The sequence below is a fragment of the Scyliorhinus torazame genome, chromosome 12 (assembly GCF_047496885.1).
Source record: "Scyliorhinus torazame isolate Kashiwa2021f chromosome 12, sScyTor2.1, whole genome shotgun sequence".
NCBI classification, from domain to species: Eukaryota; Metazoa; Chordata; class Chondrichthyes; order Carcharhiniformes; family Scyliorhinidae; genus Scyliorhinus; species Scyliorhinus torazame.
Window position 1 is genome coordinate 153,010,524 of NC_092718.1, and position 23,610 is coordinate 153,034,133.

Below are 23,610 nucleotides of genomic sequence, written 5' to 3' on the forward strand. Positions count from 1 at the left end.
TTCCACTGTCTCCCATTTTTGTCACAGTTCCCGAACTGCATGTGCCAGTGCTGATCAGAGAGAAATACAAAATAGAATATTATGCTCACTTGAGTAAGTCACTAGCAGCTCCTCAAAGACTAAGCTGACTCCACAGAGATCCAATATATTCGTCCAATCTGCGCGAATGTCTCCTTGTTTCAAACATGCAAATGTGTAGCATTGAGGGTTTGTTTAATGTAATATAACATTGATGAGCAACCGAGGATCTGGGGAAAGTACTAAATGAGTAAAATCCATTTAGCTCAAAGCAGGTTATGAATAATTTGCACCAATGAGGACCCTCAATAACTGAATTAATGTGCTGAGGAATCAATACTTGGTAAAGACAGAGCTCTGAAATGTCTTCCAAAGGTAATTCAGGAGTTACTTTTGGTAATCTAGTATTAAAATTTTCATTATTCAACCTAAGGCACATTCCTCAGATGGCCCCAAAAGGACAAAGACCATAGTCTTCAGGAGTTTATTTGATCATCTATTCTTTTACTTATCTGCCTGTGAAAGGGAGTGAAGATTAGAGACAGATGTATCTTGAAAGAAATGAATCAACATATCATTAAATATTTTTTGCTGTAAGTTTTTCCCTGTGCCTGCTATCCTGTGGGGATAATGATCAAAGCTGCAGCCTCCCTCCAGGCTTGTTAATTTTGTGCCCCAGTCCTCTAAGGATTTCAATTGTGTTTTAGTTCTTTATGCATTTTCTAACTTTTCTGGAAACTGCTCCAATCTTGAACATAATGAATAATGCACATTATCAATCATATTGCGACACTTCTATGAAATTGGGAGATGAGTACTTGACTCATGTTTGTGAAGCCTAAACCAAACACGCACATCATACTCACAAAGGAGCTATGTCGTCTCAGTGCACGTATGATTTTATTTGATTTGCCTGCCACTCACTACTTGCAAACATTCCTTGCTGCTAATAATTTTAAACTAAAAGGTTTCTCAGTGAAATATATTTTTCATACCACTCCACTCCCAATTTTCTCCCCTCCTTTCCTGATCCATGCCCTATATGCAGTGATTCCCTGTGACAACATACATAAACTAGGTACCTCACAGTCCCAGGCTAAACTACAGGGGGCTCGAAGAATGTCTGTCCACCACCCCACCAGACATGTGGTATATAGGCCCATCGATACTTGTGGTTATGCCCAGTTGCCCACAAACCAAACTCCCTGCTGTGGGTAAGTAGCTCCACTGCCTTGTGGATGTCTCAGGAGAGAAGGCAGCTAAGGGAGTAAACCCTGACAGAAAATCCAGAGTGGAGTCCCTTAGCTAGTAATCTATCATCTATCGGGCAGCTTTCCAGCAACTTCTGCCTCAGAGCTGATATGAAACAGTACTTGTTTTGTTCTTTCATTTGAACAATATTCACAACTCCAAGAAGGAGGCCTTGATGTTTGGGCAATTCGAGGTCTCCATACTATTTGCCAAGGCCTGTATTCTGGAAAGGACACTCCAGCTTTGTGGTTTACGTTGGCACAACACTGGAAGAAACAGTTGCCGGTTGTAAGCTTTCACTTGATTGGCATAGAGTGCGAGTGCTAGGGTTAACTTCTGATGATGGGAGACATCGTTGCCTCTCATTGGGCAGCTACTGCCCACCTCAAGCTGGGCAGCCCTCTGTCTGTCAGGCGCTGTCCTGCCCGGGCCTGCTAGCTTCAATGGGCACTTGGCGTTTAGAGCATCATCTCTCGACAGGCTGGTTGCTAATCTAGACACCAGGCAAGACAACCTCAACAAAGAAGACACTATGTTTTCTGGCCTTATTCCTGACCTCTTTCAGGTTGATGCTACATGCAAGTCAGCTGTGACTAAGAACTTACAAGGTTCAATTGCTGCAGTACAAGAACATAGGCTCACTTAAAGTGGATCCCTTAAGAGGAATCACTACACGGGAAAGCTGAAGATGCAACGTGAGAATGGAGTGTATTTACAAGTTAAAAACACCCAACTCATGATGATTGAACCTCCCATCGAAGCTCAGACTTCTTACTCTTTATCAACAAACATGGCTTCAGATAACCTAACGTGCAACTATGCCCCCAACCCTCACCTCCACCTCAGATATCAAGGATCAGTTCTACAAGGCACGTGACTCTGCCATCAGCAGAATTCTCAGCACCGAGACACTGTACCTTCATGGAGACTTCAACGCAAGTGTGGGTACCAACCACACCACTTGGGCAATGTGCACAGGGTACCAGGGAATTGGCAAGATGAGTGAAAAAGGACAGAGGATGTTGGAGCTGTGCTGTTGCCATGGACTCTGTGATGTGCAGGTACATTCAAACCAAGCCGTGCGATAAGGGTCCTGGAGACATCCGAGATCATGTCACTGGCACCAGCTAGATCTCATCATCACCAGGTGTACCACCTTCAACAGTGTCCTCGTCACTCATAGCTGTCACAGCTCTGACTGTGACAATGACCACTCGCTGGTGTGTAGCAAGATCAGGCTTCAGCCCAGGAGACTATACCACTCCAAGAAGAAAGGTCGTCATTGGATCAACTGGACCACTGACCGAGAAAGGACTCAGGAGTCCCACCAACATCCTCGATGTGACTTTGTCGGATAACAAAGCCCAAGGCCAGAGCGCAGTGTTTCATGTGGAATCATCTGCACAACATATCTACAACTCTGCACTCACACAGAAAGGAAAAGAGATCGGAGGAATGCTGACTGGTTTGAGGTTTATTGGACTGAAATGGTGCCAGTTATTGCAACCAAGGGGAAAGCCCTTCATAAACAACAAACAAGTCCCCAGCAATGAAAATCTAGATGCTTTCAGAGCTGCCAGATCAAGTCTGAGCAAGTTGCTCAGCACTGTCTAATCAATATAGATTGAAACTCTGCAACAGCAAACAACCTGCTGCTGAATCCAGGGATGTTCAGCAGGCTGCCCAGCACTGCACCAATAGATACGGGTTGAAACTCTACAACAGCATATGACCTGCTGTTGAATCAGGGTATGCTGGATTGTTTTATGAAAGAATCAAAGAAACAACAGGCCCAGCAGCATATTGTGCTGCTGTTTTCTGCTTTCAGCGACTCAAATGAAGGTGTTTACCCGCATGCCCGAGTCAAAGCCAGCTGTTCAACATGGCAAGGACTCGCACCAAGTCGAACATGAGTAATGCCCTAATCTGTGAATAGTTGTTTTCTGATATCGCCGCCCTGGCGACCTATGTTGAAATGCACTTACACAACTTGTAGATCAGCTCTCCCGGGTCTGTAAGGAGTTTGGACTGACAATCAACATCAGGAAGACCAAAGTTATTGGCCAGGGAGTAGAGATTCTACCTTGCATCAACGTTGACAATCTCACTCCAGAGGTCATTGACAGCTTGAATAAACAGTCATCAGCAATCTGCCCCTTGATGCTGAAATCTGCACCAGGATTGCCAAGGCTGCAGCTGTCATGTCAAAATAGAGAAGCCAAAGTTCCCTCTGTTCCAGGCTTACGTTCTCAGCACCCTCCTTTACAGTAGAAACATTATTCAAACCAAGGAAAAGTGCTGAAAAGCTTCCACCTCAGCTGCCTCAGATGAATATTGGGCATCTCCTGGCAAGTATACCAGCGTGCAGAGTTCACCAGCATGTTTGCCCTCTTGAGTCACCGGCAACTGCATTGCCTAGGTCATTTAAGCTGAATGGATGCATCCCCAAAGGCATAATCTATGGCAAACTTGCTATTGGCATGAGATCAACAGGTCATCCATGCCTGTGATACAAGGATATCTGCAAGATGTCAAGTTGACCCAGGATCAGAGTTGATGCACAGGAGGTCTCACTGCTGACTGGAGTTCCTGTATACAAGCAGTCAAGGAAGGGTATGAAAAAAGCAAAGGGCAAAAGAGTAGAAAAGGAACTATGGCCAAACCATGACTTACGAGGGAAATTAGAGATGGTATTAGATTCAAAGAAGAGGCATACAAATTAGCAAGAAAAGGCAATAGACCTGAAGATTGAGAATGGTTTAAAATTCAGCAAAGGCAAACCGAGGGATTAAGAAGGGGAAAATACAATATGAAAATAAACTAGCGGGAAACATAAAAACTGACTGTAAAACTGACCGTAAAATTTCTATAGATATGAAAAGAGAAAAAGATTGATAAAAAACAAATGTAGGTCCCTTACAGTCAGAAACGGGGGAATTCATAATGGGGAACAAAGAAATAACTGAGGAACTAAATTTGTACATTGCTTCTATCTTCACAAAGGAAGACATGAATAATGTACAGGGAACGATAGACCAGTGAGCCTAACGTCGGTAACAGGGAGGTTACTAGAGTCCATTATCATGGATTTCATAGCACAGCATTTGAGAAGCAGTAGTGTAATTAGACAAAGTCAGCATGGATTTACGAAAGGGAAATCATGTTTGACAAATCTAGTAAAATTCTTTGAAAATGTAACTAGTAGAGTTGACCAGGGAGAACCGGTGGATGTGGTTTATTTAGACTTTCAGAAGACTTTCGACAAGGTATCACATAGCAGATTACTGTGTAAAGTTAAAGCGCATGGAATTGCGGGTAGTGTCTTCAGATGGCTAGAAAGCTGGTTAACAGACAGGAAGCAAAAAAGTTGGAACAAATGGGTCTTTTTCCGATTGACAGGCAGTGGCTAGTGGAGTACCACAGGGATCTGTGTTAGGACCCCACTGTTCACATTATACATTAATGATTTGGAAGAGGGAACTAAATGTATTATCTTCAAATTTGCAGATGATACAAAGTTGAGTGGGAAGGTGAGCTGTGAGGAGGATGTAAAGATGCTACAGTGGGATTTGGACAAGCTGAGTGAGTGGGCATATGCATGGCAGATACAGTATAATGTGGATAAATGTGAGGTTATCCACTTTGGTAGCAAAAATAGGAAGGCAGATTATTATTTGAATAGGTGTAAATTGAGAGAGGTGGATACTCAGCGAGATTGTGGTGTCCTCATGCATCAGTTGCTGAAAGTAAGGGCGCAGGTACAGCAGGCAGTAAAGAAGGCAAATGGTATGTTGGCCTTCATAGCGAGAGGATTTGAGTATAGGAATATAGATGCTTTACTGCAGTTGTATAGGGCATTGGTGTGGGCACACCTGGAGTATTGTGTACAGTTTTGGTTCTTTATCTGAGAATCTTTGCTATGGAGGGAGTGCAGCAAAGGTTTACCAAGCTGATTCCTGGGATGGTGGGACTATCATATAAGGAGAGACTGAGTCGGCTAGGATTATATTCATTGGAGTTTAGAATAGTGAGAGGGGATTTCATAGAAACTTATAAAATTCAAACAGGATTAGGCACGGTAGATTCAGAAAGAATGTTCCCAATGGTGGGGGAGTCCAGAACTAGGGAGTCATAGTTTTGAGGATAGGGGGTAAACCTTTTAGGACTGAGGTGAGGAGAAATTTCTTCACCCAGAGAGTGGTGAATCTGTGGAATTTATTACCACAGGAAGTAGTTGAGACCAAAACATTTGTGTAATTTCAAGAAGGAGTTAGATATAGCTCTTGGGGATCAAAGGATATAAGGGGAAGGTGGAATCAGGTATTGAACTTAATGATCAATCATGATCATAATGAATGGCTGGGCAGGCTCGAAGGGCCGAATGGCGTCCTCCTGCTTCTATTTTCTATATTTCTATGAAATGATTAGGCGGCAGAAAAGAGCCGGTGGAAGGATCTCGGGCCAACTATTCATCTGTGCCAGCTGCAGAAAGGACTGCTACTTAAGACTCGGCCTTTACAGTCACAACAGACAATGTTCAACTCAAAAATGATGTACACTCCAGGCACAATCAATCATCTCTCGTGACAGACGAATGCCAGTATGTATATAATAATAATAATAATCTTGTCTTAAGTAGCCTTACATTAACACTGCAATGAAGTTATTGTGAAAAGCCCCTAGTTCCACATTCCGGCGCCTGTTTGGGTACACAGAGGGAGAATTCCGAATGTCTAATTCACCTAACAAGCATGTCTTTCGGGACTTGTGGGAGGAAACCGGAGCACCCGGAGGAAACCCACGCAGACACAGGGAGAATGTGCAGACTCCACACAGACAGTGACCCAAGCCGGGAATCGAACATGGGACCCTGAAGCTGTGAAGCCAAAATGCGACCCACTGTGCTACCATGCTGTATATATATTTTCAAGTAGTCACGATGTTGTTTCCTCTGTCAACCTCGGGTCTTGAAGACAATTGTAGCCATCCTCCCCGACTCAACAAAAATTAGCCAGCTTGGCACAGACCAACTGAAATCAAGAACCTCCTGAAAACTCTTCTCCACAGCTCACTCTAAGTGATCCTTCAGTCCTTGCCACCTTCCTGTTTAATTCTTGCTCTTGATTAAAATCGGGTTTCTAGATTTACAATCGAACCTCACTGCTTTATACTGTGAAGTTGGTGGCCACTTGAAATTAACCTAGATCCTCTGCTAGGTGATGAAACCTAAGATATCAAAATAGTCAGCTGACCAGAAAGCAGAGCACCTAGAAATTGATAATTCACTGTCATAAAGTCAAACCAAATGTATCATTCTTTGGTGATGTACTGAAACAAAATGCACTATAAATTATGTTAACTCAGTTATCATTCACAGATTATTAATTACCTGGTGTATTTGTCCTCTGAAATACAGTTGCGCTCTGAGTAACATATAGAGACTTTTTGTGGCTGACCATATCCAAAGCGTCATGTGGAGCAAATTATATCGAATGACATCTAAGAAGCAAGATGTGCAGAAGTGATCCTTAGGAATGCTGTATTTAAAGTAACCCCCTTTGACATCTAAAACTGGCCTCTATGGTGAACCACTGTAATAAGAGATGTAAGGTAGGACCTGCACTACAGGTTCGCCGGTAGCTCCTGTCGGCTGGCTCCGCCCACGGAGAACTGTATAAATATGCATGACCTCCCGTGCCCTGGCATTTCGCCAGTTGCAGCAGGAGGCCACGCATCTGACTGCAATAACGCCATAGTTGTACCCAACTTTAGTCTTTGTGCAATTGATCGTGCATCAGGCGCATAAGAACTTAAAATAGAGAAGCAGGTGAAGACCTTATGACTCGTCGCGCCTGCTCCACCATTCAATGCAGTCGTGACTGATCTCAGCTCCAACTCCACTTTTCCACTGACTCACAATATCTCTTTATTCCTCAAGAGACCAAAAGTCTGCCTGTTTCATCCTTAAATATATTGAACAATGGAGCATCCGCAACCCTCTAGGGTAGAGAATTCCAAAAATTCACAACCCTTTGAGTGAAGAAATCTCTCCTCATCTCAGTCCTAAATGATTGGTGCCTCAACCTGGAACTGTGCCCTCTTGTTCTACATTCCTCAGCCAGTAGAAACAACGGGCGTGATCTTCCGAGCCCCGCGCCGGGCTGGAGAATCGCCATAACCGCGCCACGACGCCCCAACGCCGGCACGCGATTCTCCGAGGTGCGGAGAATTGGCGCCATTTTCGCCGGCGAGTTTGACGCGGCGCCGGCCACGGACCACTGGAATCGGCGGGGCCGCCGATTCTCCGGCCCGGATGGGCCGAGCGGAAAAAGCAGAGTCCCGCTGGCGGCGTTCACCCCTGGTCGCTGCCGGCGGGAACTCTGTGCGAAGGGTCGGGGGGCGGCCTGTGGGGCGGTGAAAAACGCTCCTTCACCGGGGGGGGGGGGGGGGGCCTCCGATGGGGTCTGGCCCATGATCGGGGCCCACCGATCGGCGGGCCGGCCTCTACCCCCCAGGGCCTACTTTGTTGTGCGGCCGGCCCCTAAACCCCTATGCCATTTTGCGTAGGTGCCGGCGCGCTGAAGAAGTCCCCCGCGCATGCGCAGGTTGGTGCGGCCCAACTGCGCATGCGCGGGATGGGCGCCGAGAAGGGAGGCTGGAGCGGCGTGAACCGCTCCAGCGCCGTGCTGGCCTCCTGTGGGGGACAGAATATCGGTCGTCCCCGTGCCCGTTTTGCGTCGTCGTGAAATGCGACGGTGTTCACGACAGTGCGAACACATTGTCTCCATTTTGGAGAATCGCCCCCACTATTTCAATATCCTCCCTGTCATGTCCCTCCATAATCTTTGTGTTTTAATGAGATCACTTCTCATTCTCATGAACTCCAAAGATTTTAGACCCAATTTACTCAACCTCTCATCAGAGGACAAACCCCTCATCCCAGGGACCCGTTTAGTGACTCTTCACTAGACCGCCTCCAATGCAAGTATATCCTTCCTGAAATTGCACACCGTATTCCAGGTGTGATCTCACTAATGCCCCATACTATTGTGGCATTCATTCATCTTGGGCACGATTCAACTAAAAGGGAACAAAGTCCCACAGAGAGCGTGTTTAACCGTGTGTTTCCCAGTGCTCACAGCACCAAGGGACACATAGCTATTCAACGGCACTCACATTAAATAAGGGGTCTCAGTGGGTAACATGCGGCTGAGGCCGCACATAGCCCGATTTTCTAATTTGAGGAGCTCGGAACACCTCCGTATAGTGAGAGATCAAAACGCCATTTTTACATGGCATTCGATCTCTGAGGCCTTCCGATGCAACTTCCGACCCTCCCAGGCCCCACCCAAAACATGCACAGGGCACCCCCGGCCCGATCGGCAGCACAAAAAAAGTGCCAGCTTGGCTCTTGGCAGTGCCAACCTTACAGCGCCCCTGCCAGCTGAAAGTGCTACCTGGATCCCCTGGGAGACCCCCATGACTACCGTTTCATCTGGTCTCTGTTTGTGGGGACCAATGTTGAATGGCGCTCACCCGAGGTCTCCAAGGCGAAGGGGATAGATCCCAAAGTCTTGGGCACCTCAGGAATCTGCACATTAAAGTGAGACTAGCTGTCTCACTCTCATATGCTGATTTGCTAAAAAGTGATCCACCCACAATGGACAGGATTTACATTGCAATGTTTTGCGAGATCGCGTTGGACGTTGTGAGGCGTTGCGAGCCGGGTAGAACCCGGAAGTGTGGTCACCCGGCTTTTATCGTGCAGCGAGCTGCTTTTTGGGTGCTGCGTAGCCATTTGATCGCGCCCCGCGTGTTCCAATCCCCTTGCAATAAAGGTCAACATGCTATTTATTTCCTAATTACTTGCAGAACCTGCATGATAACTTTGTGTTCTTTGTATGAATACATCTCTCTGAACATCAACAATTACAAGTTTCACACCTTTTAAAAAGATTAATCAGCTTTTCTAACCTTACAACCAAGTGCATAACCTTCCTCACAATGTGCTCTGTCTACCACCTTTTTGTCCATTGTTTAACCCGTCTATATCTCTTTGCAGCCTCTTTGTGTCCTCCTCACAGCTTACATTCCCACCTAGTTTTGTATCATCAGCAAACTTAGATACATTATTCTGGGTCTCTTTGTCTATGCCATTAATATAGATCTTGAATAGCTGCGGCGCCTGCACTGATCTTTGTGGCACTCCACTAGTCACAACCTGCCAAACTGAAAATGTCCCAATTAAATATTTGGAATTAATAATGATCATGAAACCATTGTCAATTGTCATAAAAACTCATCTGGTAAACTAATGCCCTTTAGGGAAGGAAATCTGCCATCCTTACCTGGTCTGGCCTACATGTGACTCCACACCCACAGCAATGTCCTTGACTCAGGACGGCACGGTGGCTCAGTGGTTAGCACTGCTGCCTCTTGGGGCCGAGGACCCAGGTTCGATCCCGGCCGCGGGTCACTTTCCGTGTGGAGTTTGCAGATTCTCCCCACAAAGGACATAGCTGCTAGACTGAGACAAGAGGGAAAAACATACTTGACCTCATCCTCACCAATCTGCCTGCTGCAGATGTATCTGTCTATGACAGCATCGATAGAAGTGACCACCGCACAGTTCTTGTGGAGACAACATCCTGTCTTCACATTGAGGATACCCTCCATCGTGTTGTTTGGCACTATCGGCGTGCTAAATGTGATAGACTTCGAACAGATCCAGCAACTCTAGACTGGGTACCCATGAGGGGCTGTGGGCCATCAGCAGCAACAAAACTTTATTGAACCACAATCTGCAACTTCATGGCCCATCATGTTCCCCACTCTTCCATTAGACCAAGCCAGGGGATTAATCCTGGTTCAATGAAGAATGCAGGAGAGCATGCCAGGAGCAACATTAGGCATACTGAAAAATGAGGTGTCAACCTGGTGAAGCTACAACACAGGGCTACTTGTGTGCCAAATAGCATAGGCAGCAAGTAATAGACAGAGCTAAGTGATTCCACAACAAAGGCAGGATTCTTGGAAGTGTGGAGGAACAGAGGGATCTTGGGTCTGATGTGTTGGGTGTTCTGGATCACATACAGGTCACCAACACTTGAAATAGTGCAACACTATTTTTATTAAAAGGTTAACTATTTAAACATACTTGAACTGTGGGTAAATATGATATCAGCTTTAACTAAAGACCTTTGCCTTGTCCTAACCAGCTGATACACTCAGCACATGGTGAATGTCTGTGTTGCAGGTTGTGAGCTCTGTGCTCCTAGCTAGCTGCTACTCGAATGAGCAGGAACTCTGATGTACCCTGTCTTTATAGTGCGTGTGCTCTCACTGGTGATTGGCTGCAGTGTTGTGTATGTTGATTGGTCCCACTGTGTGTCCATCAGTGTGTGTCTGCACCATGATATACTGGTGTATATTATGACAGGGTCCACGTACATAGATCCCTCAAAGTTGCCACCCATATTGATAGGGTTGTTAAGAAGGTGTATGGTGGGTTGGCTTTCATTAACAGGGGGATTGAGTTTAAGAGCCGCGAGGTTTTGATGCAGCTTTATAAAACCCTAGTTCGACCACACTTGGAATATTGTGTCCCGTTCTGGTCGCCTCATTATGAAAATGAAATGAAATGAAAATTGAAAATCGCTTATTGTCACAAGTAGGCTTCAATGAAGTTACGTGAAAAGCCCCTAGTCGCCACATTCCGGCACCTGTTCGGGGAGGCTGGTACGGGAATTGAACCGTGCTGCTGGCCTGCCTTGGTCTGCTTTAAAAGCCAGCGATTTAGCCCAGTGTGCTAAAACCATTGTAGGACGGATGTGGATGCTTTGGAGAGGGTGCAGAGGAGATTTACTAGGATTTTGCCGAGACTGGAGGGGCATGTCTTATGAAGAAAGGTTGAGGGAGCTAGGGCTTTTCTCACTGGAGCGAAGGAGGAAGAGAGGTGGCTTGATAGAGGTGTACAAGGTGATGAGAGGCATGGATAGAGTGGATAGCCAGAGACTTTTCCTCAGGACGGAAATGGCTGTCATGAGGGGACATAATTTTAAGGTGATTGGAGGAAGGCATAGGGGAGATGTCAGAGGTAGGTTCTTTACACAGAGAGTGGTGGGTGCTTGGAATGCACTGCCAGCGGAGGTGGTGGAGTCAGAGTCATTAGGGACATTTAAGCGACTCTTGGACAGGCACATGGACAGCAGTAAATTGAAGGGGTGTAGGTTAGGTTGATCTTAGACTGGGATAAATGGTCGGCACAACATCGTGGGCCGAAGGGCCTGTACTGTGCTGTACTGTTCTATGTTCTAAACCCACAGATCTAAACTCTACAGTCCTCTCACATCAAGCCGTAAATTATGGTGGACAATTAAAGGATGACCTTTTTAACCACATTAAAAAAATGCGGCCGCACTGCGCATGCGTGCCCGCTCATCGATGCGCATGAGCAAAACTCTGTTGCGCGTGAATTTGCGCAATCGAGAGTGCTGCGACGGATGGCACACCAACCCTCCCGACACATGCCCACGACCCACCCGTGGGTCACGCCCCCGACTTTGAAGATCACTGCTCTAAGGGACCAATGTTTACTTGAGCTATTCTCTTCCTTTGCAAGAACTTTAGTAAGTATACAAAATGTGTGTAACCCTGCCCAGTAACAGAACTGAGGAATGCTCCAACAGAGATTCCAGTATTAGTAACAGGGAATGGAGGGCAGCCATAAGATTGGCATGACAGCCTACAGGAGGGGGGGGGGGCAGGGAGGAGTGGGCTGGGGGTAGGGGGGACCACTTGCCGAGCCAGAGGGCGGCAGAATGTAAATAAGGGAAATTAAGGGAAGGACAAGACAAACCTTTCTGTATAATACAGTAAATAAACATGGCCAACGATGTACATAACTGTTTATAAATTTTGAAAATGCCAATAAGAAGATTTCAAAAAAAAATCTTCGACAAGCAATGAGGAAGTCATGAGTTTAAATCCTCCCATGGCAGGTTGTGAAATTGGATTAAATAAATCTGGTTATTTGTGAATTGGCAGCAAAAAAATGGTGATTGTTGTTAAAAGCCCAACTGGCTCACCCTTTACTTCGGCAAAAGGAATCTGCCATCCCCAACAGGTTGAACCCTGTTGAGTTCCATACAACATAGAATCATAGAATTTACAGTGCAGAAGCAGACCATTCAGCCCATCGAGTCTGCACCGGCTCTTGGAAAGAGCACCCTACCCAGGCCCCCCCCCATAACCCAGTAACCCCACCCAACACTAAGGGCAATTTTGGACACTAAGGGCAATTTAGCATGGCCAATCCACCTAACCTGCACATCTTTGGACTGTGGGAGGAAACCGGAGCACCCGGAGGAAACCCACGCACACACGGGGAGAACGTGCAGACTCCGCACAGACAGTGACCCAAGCCGGGAATCGAACCTAGGACCCTGGAGCTGTGAAGCAATTGTGCTAACCACTGTGCTACCTTGCTGCCCACAGCATGGTTGAGGGAGCTAGGGCTTTTCTCACTGGAGTGAAGTGGCAGACACTGCATCCCTTCAGAACCATGTCCACAATATCTTTTTCCAAAAGCTAACAAAGAAAAGTCACAAGGGCCCCATGGCTCTGGTGAAACAGTCGAAATTGGTTTATGGATTTTGCCCTCGGTGAACCCTTGCCTCATTTCTTTTGGGAACTTGTTCTATTGGCAGGACATCATCCCATTACTGTTTGTGCCTGTAAATGTGGATTTTTACACCAAACGTATATTTTGGAGTTTAAACCCAACCTTCCACTTAAACTATGTAGCCATTGGAAGCATATATTCATGGGCTGAGTCTCCCACAAAAAGTGCAATCTTAAATTTACCATCAAATCAATCACATTTTACAGTTAATGATGGCGAGTGTTAACGCTATCAGGAACTAACATAATAGGACAATAATGCAGGGCTCCATCAATGTAGGTTTAATGTAGAGCCATTTATGTCACAAGAATGGATGCTTTTCCCATCACAGTGTGCTCCACTATCAGTCCACTTCACCTGAATCAGTTGTGCCATTTGGGGAAACGCTACTGGCCAGTTGTTCAACTATCAAACTTAAAAATTAATTTAATTTAACCTAGTAGACCCATCTAGTCCATACCAGATTGATCTCAGATAATCTGAAACGTGGTATAGTTTGAGGGGAAAATGTGTGGCTTACTGAAGAGAGCATCATTTGAATTCATTTTGTTCTCCAGAAAAATAAATCTTTACATTTTTATGCAGTCTAATGTGGCTGTAACTCAAGTGAATGCTGATGTTGCAAGCTCATTGCACTGACAGAGATTGAGCCAGATGTTTGTGTACTGACACACAGTTTATCTGAAATGTGTTTATCAATGAGAAATGTGGTTCTATAAAAGTGCTAATTGTATCTGTGTCTGGAGCCTTTTTAAACATTTCCCATTAATATACTGTATTATCACCGTGACATATTATTGATGCATTGATTGATGTTGTCAGATATAGTGCTATAGGCTCAGCTGACTGTGAATCCTAAATAACAGGTAATCCAGGGTCCTGGTTTTCTAACGGACCAGTCTTAGTGATGCCTACCTTGCAGCCTTCGGTAAAAGGTTGCTTTCTTACAGGAGACTAGAAATATTTAATCTTCTCTTCATACGTGAGGCTGGATTTCCAAGAGCTGTGAATAACTGGTTCCTTTTTGAAAGATAGAGATTGGCTTGAATGCTTTAAACGGGGAAAGAAGGGAGAGGGAAGGCTTCTAGAAATTTCTCCACCAAGTCATCAGAGAAAATCCCTCCCATGACGAACCCTGGGGATTCAGGCCGATGGTTCCTATGGAAGCCTTTGAGCTAGTATAATGATAATGTGTGTGGAGTAAAATCCCTACATATCCAGGCACTGTGCGTATTCTGTGCTGCACGACTAACAGCATGTCATACACCATGACAACCAGACTGTGAGAGCATAGTGCTGTGGATCTACTTCACTCTCTTCATTCAACTGAAAGGGAGTCCTCGGGCATCCATTTTTATCTGTGTGTGTGTACGTGTGTGTGTGTGTGAGAGAGAGAGAGTGCCTGTGTGTATATGCCTCCTGTGCCACCGGCACATAAATTGAACACAATGTGCTCAGACGTGACAAGAGTAGAATGTGGCGAAAAGCAGCTATTTGAACAGTTTTGGAAAGGGACGTTACAAACAGTTGCCAGTCCACGGCCTCAGAGTATAACCATGGAGAACACTGATTCCAGAAAGCCTGTCAGAGCACCTGAAAACAGGTTAGTGTCTATACATTTTAAATCACTCGGTGACGCTAGCTACATATTCTTACCCCCCCCCCCTCCCTAATTCCCTTACCTGAGAATTCTACCTATTTTTAAAAATAAGAATATCTGTATTTGATGCTGACTAATGTCAGTGGAGAAGTTAGCATTTTGTAATTTGTGGATATTTTTGTTGGAGATAAAATGGATGCTTTTCCCATCACAGTGTGCTTCACTATTAGCCCATTTTACTGCTGCACCGTTTAGGCCATTCTTTTCGAGAATCAGCTGTGCCATTTTGGGAAACACACTGTTCAATTTAAACTGAAACAATGAATTTAATTTAGTCTTTTGAAATTCCCAGAAAGTGTCCCTCATCCAGCATTTCCCAAGTCTGATGAAGGTCATCTGAGAGAAAGTGAGGTACGTGTTCTTACAAATAGAAGACTAGAGAGTGGGTTCACCCTGAACTCGGTCTCAAGAACCAGCAGGATTGGAGGCCTTGGGACAGGCCCACTGCCCCATTTCAGTCATTAGGCACAGAGAGTAAAAGGGAAGAAAGTCAGGTTGGGGTCTAGGAGCCGAAGAAACTTTACATGAACTTTGAACGAGAGCTGTGCCTTGAGAAAATCTGAACAATGTGTTCCGCGATACTTCTATATTAATGCCAAGTTGACATCTGTTCACTAAACTGGAAGTGAATCAAGACCCAATAGAGCCAGTATTATTTCTCTGAAGAGGGCAGTAAGGGTGAATTACATATTTTTATGTTTGCAGTGTCTCTGAATGTGACAGCTGTTTCACAGTGCTTTTCCCTCATACCTGTCAGTGGTTTGAAATACTTGGTATGTCTGTGAAGCTATTGCATAGTGATTATCATGTTGATAAAGTCTTCATCTTGCTTAACAATGATTTTACAAATCATGAGTGTTTCGCTCAGGTTTCAACAGAGGAATACGAATGTAAGTGCAAATTCTGTGAGACGTTCACTGTGTGGAAATTGTAATGAATCTTGCCAAGCATGTACAGGCTAGTGATTTTACCATGCCAGTGATTAAGTACAACCCTTAGTCAAGGATGAAGAGAACCAGGCTTGTAACAACACCATAATTTCTCACACAGTATTGCAAGTTACAAAATGGGGGAAAGGAGGCTTAAAAACTCTGAATGAAAAGAGTGACTGTAAGGATTTGATCTCACTTATCTCAACTTTTCCCTTTTACAATGCATTACAACTTCAGCAACAGTGTGAAGTGGTTTAGATGTGTACCAGTGCTAAGCTCAAGTGGCGTAAATTGAATAGTAAGGTAAAAGCTGGCTCTAAGCGGTGTAAAGTGAAACTTTCACTTGCCCAGAATCTCTCTTTCAATCCAGTGTCAGGTCAGATCCTGATTGTGGATCAGGACTGCATTTGCACAAGGGAGTTCTTCCCAGTGACGTGTCCAATATTTCGAACAGTTTAACAAACAATCTTAAAGGGCATTTGCCTCATTACTGTTTTAGGATCTTTATAGTTATCATTTTTCCGTACAGAATGATAGTGATTGCTCTTCAGAAATATGGCATTGTTTGTGAAGGACCTTGGGAATGAAAGATACTGGGCACGATTTACCAACAGCGTCCCACCAGAACCAGAACGGGATGTGGCCGATAGATCCTACGGGAGGCCTCTTCCGGGTTTCCCGACAGTTGTTTCGCCTCGTGAGATCTAATCTAACGAGATCTTACGAGACGTCGCGATCTGGATCCTATCCACAATAGGTGAAACCCAGGCTTGCAGAGTTACTTACTCTGCCAATGTCAAATCTAACTGGCTCCCAGGATCTACTGGCCTTGCCAAGGAGACCCCAGCCGCATTTGATGGGGATTTCTGAGGTGATTGAAAGCCCCCAGGTAGTTGGTATCTGAGCAGAATTGGAATTCATTAACCCATTTCAAACAATCTATAATTACTTAGAACTGTCAATCACTGTGAAATGGAAGATACCCTACTGTGATAATTCATGGCCGTGTGATCAGTCATGCAGAACTAATCCATTAATGGGAACCCTAAGGCGGAATGAAATAGCAAGCAATTTTTTTTCATCACTTCAGATAGTTTTGACAATGAGTTAAAGGGCAGGTGTTTTAAATGCTTTGACAGTTTGACAGCACCCTTGACACTTTTGACAGTTCCAATGAATTGATACACAGGGCGGGATTCTCCCATTTGGCGGAAGAGTGTCCACGCCGTTGTTTTACGATGGCGTCAACGGGCCGCTGGGAGTACCGATTCTGGCCCCTTTAGGGGGCCAGTACGGTGCTGGAGTGGTTCATGTTGCTCCAGCCTCCCATTCCGGCACGAACTGTGCGCCACGCCAAATGGCGCATGCGCGGTGGCCTCCCTCAATGTGCAGGCCCCAACGCAACATGGCGCGGGAGTTCAGGGGCCGGCGCGTAAGAAAATAGGCCCGGGGAGCGAGAGGCCGGCCCGCCGATCGGTGGACCCCGATCGCGGGCCAGGCCCCATTGGAGGCACCATCGGGGTCGTAGCCCCCCTTTCCCCCCCCCCCACAGGCCACCCCCCGACCCTGCACGCAGAGTTCCCGCCAGTTGCGACCAGGTGTGGACGGCGCCGGCAGGACTCTGCCACTTTAGAGCGGCCGCTGGGCCCATCCGGGCCGGAGAATCGGCGGCCTGGCCGCGTAGAGCAGCCTGCGACCGGCACCGCGCCAAATGCACCGGTGCTGATTGCGGCGATTCTCCACTCCACGGCTTCGGGGCTGCGGGGCGCGGTTGCGGGGATTCTCCTGCCCGGCGTGGGGCAGGGAGAGTCCCGCTCACTTTATATGCGCATTCATGCCTAATTTTAGAATCCCAATGGAACCTGACTTCCACTGAAAGTATCCCGAGGCCATATCCAAAGGGGTATCTTACGTCTCCAAAGAGTAACCTGGCTTTCCAAATGAATTCACAAGGATCAAACCTGTTCCTACCAGGTCTAATCTGCGCGGGTTGGGTTTCAGACACCTCTGATACCAAAATAACACGTGAATGGGGGCAGCTGCTGATTTCTATGGGGAGCTGCCTCCACGAAATGAGCAGGTGTGAATCCGGACCCGGGCCTCTTCCTGCCCCTTGAAAATGGTATGCGCCACGTTTGGGAGTGGGACCTCCAGAGACAGGCTACTTCACAACAATGGAGAGGCTCTCTGTCATTTCCTAACTACAGGCCTTTGTCTCAACATTGCTCCAAGTTAGTCCACACTAGAGTATTTTCAAACTTCAGATTATGACTGAAAACAATCAAAAATATTCTTCGGAAATGATTATTTTGATGAGTTCAACTCCAGCCTCACAGACCATGATTGCAAAAAGGACAGATATTACTGCTAAACGTTCTATTCGTGTTAGTGTCACATTACTCTGTCCATTCTTGTCCACTTGCCATGCAGTTTTTTAACTGGAGGCAAAGCCACGACAATAGGCAGAAAACAACTCAACTGACGCCTCAAGAGAGAATTTTACAGGATGGAAAGATGAGGGCATTAATTGCATATGGAATACAACATCCATGAAATAGCAGGAATGAGTAAAAGTTGCAAGGGAAACACAGTAGCAAAATAAATGTTTGGAACAGGCTGCTCATAAAATCACAGGAAGCATTCGAACCGAAAGGGGAAAAATTGCTAAAGGAACACAGTCCAAGTGATAAATGTTTTGAAGCACCTGGCAGGCAGAATAATGGAATTAAAAGCATTAGGGCAGGCTATTAGAGGCAGGATGCTGTAACAGACAAGCTAGAATATTGAACATAAAAACTTTGGTGGGTTCAATGGCCTTTCTTTTACTTAATTTCTATGTTTCAATATTGTATTTTGTTGCCAGACTATGTGCAGGAGCATATATCGATCAATTAGTCCATTGGCATAGCTACACATACTTGATTCCTGGTAGCATCGTCAAGTAAGGTCTATTCTTGTGGCACCAGAAGCAGCAGCTCGTGACTTAACATTTCTCCAGCAGTCTAGCCCTCACACCGCTGTGCTCCAGCAGCCTATCCCTCACACTGCAGTGCTCCAGCAGTGTATCCCTCACACCGCTGTGCTCCAGCAGCCTATCCCTCACACCGCGGTACTCCAGCAGTCTATCCCTCACACCGCTGTGCTCCAGCAGCCTATCCCTCACACCGCGGTAATCCAGCAGTCTATCCCTCACACCGCTGTGCTCCAGCAGTCTATCCCTCACACCGCTGTACTCCAGCAGCCTATCCCTCACACCGCGGTAATCCAGCAGTCTATCCCCCACACCGCTGTACTCCAGCAGTCTATCCCTCACACCGCTGTGCTCCAGCAGTCTATCCCTCACACCGCTGTGCTCCAGCAGTCTATCCCCCACACCGCTGTACTCCAGCAGTCTATCCCTCACACCGCTGTGCTCCAGCAGTCAATCACTCACACCGCTGTGCTCAGCAGTCTATCCCTCACACCGCTGTACTCCAGCAGTCTATCCCTCACACCGCTGTACTCCAGCAGTCTATCCCTCACACCGCGGTGCTCCAGCAGTCTATCCCCCACACCGCTGTACTCCAGCAGTCTATCCCTCACACCGCTGTGCTCCAGCAGCCTATCCCTCACACCGCTGTGCTCCAGCAGTCTGTCCCTCACACCGCTGTACTCCAGCAGTCTATCCCTCACACCGCTGTGCTCCAGCAGCCTATCCCTCACACCGCTGTGCTCCAGCAGTCTATCACTCACACCGCTGTGCTCAGCAGTCTATCCCTCACACCGCTGTACTCCAGCAGTCTATCCCTCACACCGCTGTACTCCAGCAGTCTATCCCTCACACCGCGGTGCTCCAGCAGTCTATCCCCCACACCGCTGTACTCCAGCAGTCTATCCCTCACACCGCTGTGCTCCAGCAGCCTATCCCTCACACCGCTGTGCTCCAGCAGTCTGTCCCTCACACCGCTGTACTCCAGCAGTCTATCCCTCACACCGCTGTGCTCAGCAGTCTATCCCTCACACCGCTGTACTCCAGCAGTCTATCCCTCACACCGCTGTACTCCAGCAGTCTATCCCTCACACCGCGGTGCTCCAGCAGTCTATCCCCCACACCGCTGTACTCCAGCAGTCTATCCCTCACACCGCTGTGCTCCAGCAGCCTATCCCTCACACCGCTATGCTCCAGCAGCCTATCCCTCACACCGCTGTGCTCCAGCAGTCTATCCCTCACACCGCTGTGCTCCTGCAGTCTATCCCCCACACCGCTGTGCTCCAGCAGTCTATCCCCCACACCGCTGTGCTCCAGCAGTCTATCCCTCACACCGCTGTGCTCCAGCAGTCTATCCCTCACACCGCTGTGCTCCAGCAGTCTATCCCTCACACCGCGGTACTCCAGCAGTCTATCCCCCACACCGCTGTGCTCCAGCAGTCTATCCCTCACACCGCTGTGCTCCAGCAGTCTATCCCTCACACCGCTGTGCTCCAGCAGTCTATCCCCCACACCGCTGTGCTCCAGCAGTCTATCCCCCACACCGCTGTGCTCCAGCAGTCTATCCCTCACACCGCTGTGCTCCAGCAGTCTATCCCTCACACCGCTGTACTCCAGCAGCCTATCCCTCACACCGCTGTGCTCCAGCAGTCTGTCCCTCACACCGCTGTGCTCCAGCAGCCTATCCTTCACACCGCTGTGCTCCAGCAGTCTATCTCTCACACCGCTCTACTCCAGACATCTATCCCTCACACCGCTGTGCTCCAGCAGTCTATCCCTCACACCGCTATGCTCCAGCAGCCTATCCCTCACACCACTGTGCTCCAGCAGTCTATCCCTCACACCGCTGTGCTCAGCAGTCTATCCCTCACACCGCTGTGCTCCAGCAGTCTATCCCTCACACCGCTGTGCTCCAGCAGTCTATCCCTCACACCGCTATGCTCCAGCAGCCTATCCCTCACACCGCTGTACTCCAGCAGCCTATCCCTCACACCGCTGTGCTCCAGCAGTCTATCCCTCACACCGCTGTGCTCAGCAGTCTATCCCTCACACCGCTGTGCTCCAGCAGTCTATCCCTCACACCGCTGTGCTCCAGCAGTCTATCCCTCACACCGCTATGCTCCAGCAGCCTATCCCTCACACCGCTGTGCTCCAGCAGTCTATCCCTCACACCGCTGTACTCCAGCAATCTATCCCTCACACCGCTGTGCTCCAGCAGTCTATCCCTCACACTGCTGTGCTCCAGCAGTCTATCCCTCACACCGCTGTGCTCCAGCAGTCTATCCCCCACACTGCTGTGCTCCAGCAGTCTATCCCTCACACCGCTGTGCTCCAGCAGTCTATCCCTCACACCGCTGTACTCCAGCAATCTATCCCTCACACCGCTGTGCTCCAGCAGTCTATCCCTCACACCGCTGTGCTCCAGCAGTCTATCCCTCACACCGCTGTGCTCCAGCAGTCTGTCCCTCACACCGCTGTACTCCAGCAGTCTATCCCTCACACCGCTGTACTCCAGCAGTCTATCCCCCACACTGCTGTACTCCAGCAGCCTTTCCCTCACACCGCTGTGCTCCAGCAGTCTATCCCTCACACCGCTGTACTCCAGCAGCCTTTCCCTCACACCGCTGTACTCCAGCAATCTATCCCTCACACCACTGTACTCCAGCAGTCTATCCCTCACACCGCTGTGCTCCAGCAGTCTATCCCTCACACCGCTGTGCTCCAGCAGCCTATCCCTCACACCGCTGTACTCCAGCAGTCTATCCCTCACACCGCTGTGCTCCAGCAGTCTATCCCTCACTCCGCTGTACTCCAGCAGTCTATCCCTCACACCGCTGTGCTCCAGCAGTCTGTCCCTCACACCGCTGTGCTCCAGCAGTCTGTCCCTCACACCGCTGTACTCCAGCAGCCTTTCCCTCACACTGCTGTGCTCCAGCAGTCTATCCCTCACACCGCTGTGCTCCAGCAGTCTATCCCTCACACCGCTGTGCTCCAGCAGTCTATCCCTCACACCGCGGTGCTCCAGCTTTCTATCCCTCACTCCGCTGTGCTCCAGCAGTCTATCCCTCACACCGCGGTGCTCCAGCAGTCTATCCCTCACACCGCGGTGCTCCAGCTTTCTATCCCTCACTCCGCTGTGCTCCAGCAGTCTATCCCTCACACCGCGGTGCTCCAGCAGTCTATCCCCCACACCGCTGTGCTCCAGCAGTCTATCCCTCACACCGCTGTGCTCCAGCAGTCTATCCCTCACACCGCTGTGCTCAGCAGTCTATCCCACACACCGCTGTGCTCCAGCAGTCTATCCCCCACACCGCTGTGCTCCAGCAGTCTATCCCTCACACCGCTGTGCTCCAGCAGTCTATCCCTCACACCGCTGTGCTCAGCAGTCTATCCCTCACACCGCTGTGCTCCAGCAGTCTATCCCTCACACCGCTGTGCTCAGCAGTCTATCCCACACACCGCTGTGCTCCAGCAGTCTGTCCCTCACACCGCTGTGCTCCAGCAGTCTATCCCCCACACCGCTGTACTCCAGCAGTCTATCCCTCACACCGCTGTGCTCCAGCAGTCTATCCCTCACACCGCTGTACTCCAGCAGTCTATCCCTCACACCGCTGTACTCCAGCAGTCTATCCCTCACACCGCTGTGCTCCAGCAGTCTATCCCTCACACCGCTGTACTCCAGCAGTCTATCCCTCACACCGCTGTGCTCCAGCAGTCTATCCCTCACACCGCTGTGCTCCAGCAGTCTATCCCTCACACCGCGGTACTCCAGCAGTCTATCCCCCACACCGCTGTGCTCCAGCAGTCTATCCCTCACACCGCTGTGCTCCAGCAGTCTATCCCTCACACCGCTGTGCTCCAGCAGTCTATCCCCCACACCGCTGTGCTCCAGCAGTCTATCCCCCACACCGCTGTGCTCCAGCAGTCTATCCCTCACACCGCTGTGCTCCAGCAGTCTATCCCTCACACCGCTGTACTCCAGCAGCCTATCCCTCACACCGCTGTGCTCCAGCAGTCTGTCCCTCACACCGCTGTGCTCCAGCAGCCTATCCTTCACACCGCTGTGCTCCAGCAGTCTATCTCTCACACCGCTCTACTCCAGACATCTATCCCTCACACCGCTGTGCTCCAGCAGTCTATCCCTCACACCGCTATGCTCCAGCAGCCTATCCCTCACACCGCTGTGCTCCAGCAGTCTATCCCTCACACCGCTGTGCTCAGCAGTCTATCCCTCACACCGCTGTGCTCCAGCAGTCTATCCCTCACACCGCTGTGCTCCAGCAGTCTATCCCTCACACCGCTATGCTCCAGCAGCCTATCCCTCACACCGCTGTACTCCAGCAGCCTATCCCTCACACCGCTGTGCTCCAGCAGTCTATCCCTCACACCGCTGTGCTCAGCAGTCTATCCCTCACACCGCTGTGCTCCAGCAGTCTATCCCTCACACCGCTGTGCTCCAGCAGTCTATCCCTCACACCGCTATGCTCCAGCAGCCTATCCCTCACACCGCTGTGCTCCAGCAGTCTATCCCTCACACCGCTGTACTCCAGCAATCTATCCCTCACACCGCTGTGCTCCAGCAGTCTATCCCTCACACTGCTGTGCTCCAGCAGTCTATCCCTCACACCGCTGTACTCCAGCAGTCTATCCCCCACACTGCTGTACTCCAGCAGCCTTTCCCTCACACCGCTGTGCTCCAGCAGTCTATCCCTCACACCGCTGTACTCCAGCAATCTATCCCTCACACCGCTGTGCTCCAGCAGTCTATCCCTCACACCGCTGTACTCCAGCAGTCTATCCCCCACACTGCTGTACTCCAGCAGCCTTTCCCTCACACCGCTGTGCTCCAGCAGTCTATCCCTCACACCGCTGTACTCCAGCAGCCTTTCCCTCACACCGCTGTACTCCAGCAATCTATCCCTCACACCACTGTACTCCAGCAGTCTATCCCTCACACCGCTGTGCTCCAGCAGTCTATCCCTCACACCGCTGTGCTCCAGCAGCCTATCCCTCACACCGCTGTACTCCAGCAGTCTATCCCTCACACCGCTGTGCTCCAGCAGTCTATCCCTCACTCCGCTGTACTCCAGCAGTCTAT

At 48.7% G+C, this 23,610-nt stretch overlaps 1 protein-coding gene across 8 annotated transcripts in view; it reads left to right on the plus strand.

Moving 5' to 3' along the window:
* Window positions 1-23,610, plus strand: part of srrm3 (serine/arginine repetitive matrix 3) — a 524,769-nt gene that overhangs the window by 233,582 nt on the left and 267,577 nt on the right. For 2 of the 8 annotated variants that reach the window (XM_072469204.1, XM_072469205.1), the window contains exon 1: window positions 13,870-14,555. The exons of the other annotated variants lie outside the window; for them this stretch is intronic. In XM_072469204.1, the coding sequence (XP_072325305.1) occupies window positions 14,365-14,555 (191 nt within the window). In that variant the 5' untranslated portion in view covers window positions 13,870-14,364. Of the gene's footprint in view, window positions 1-13,869; window positions 14,556-23,610 lie in introns of those variants that run through there. 8 annotated transcript variants of the gene reach the window in all.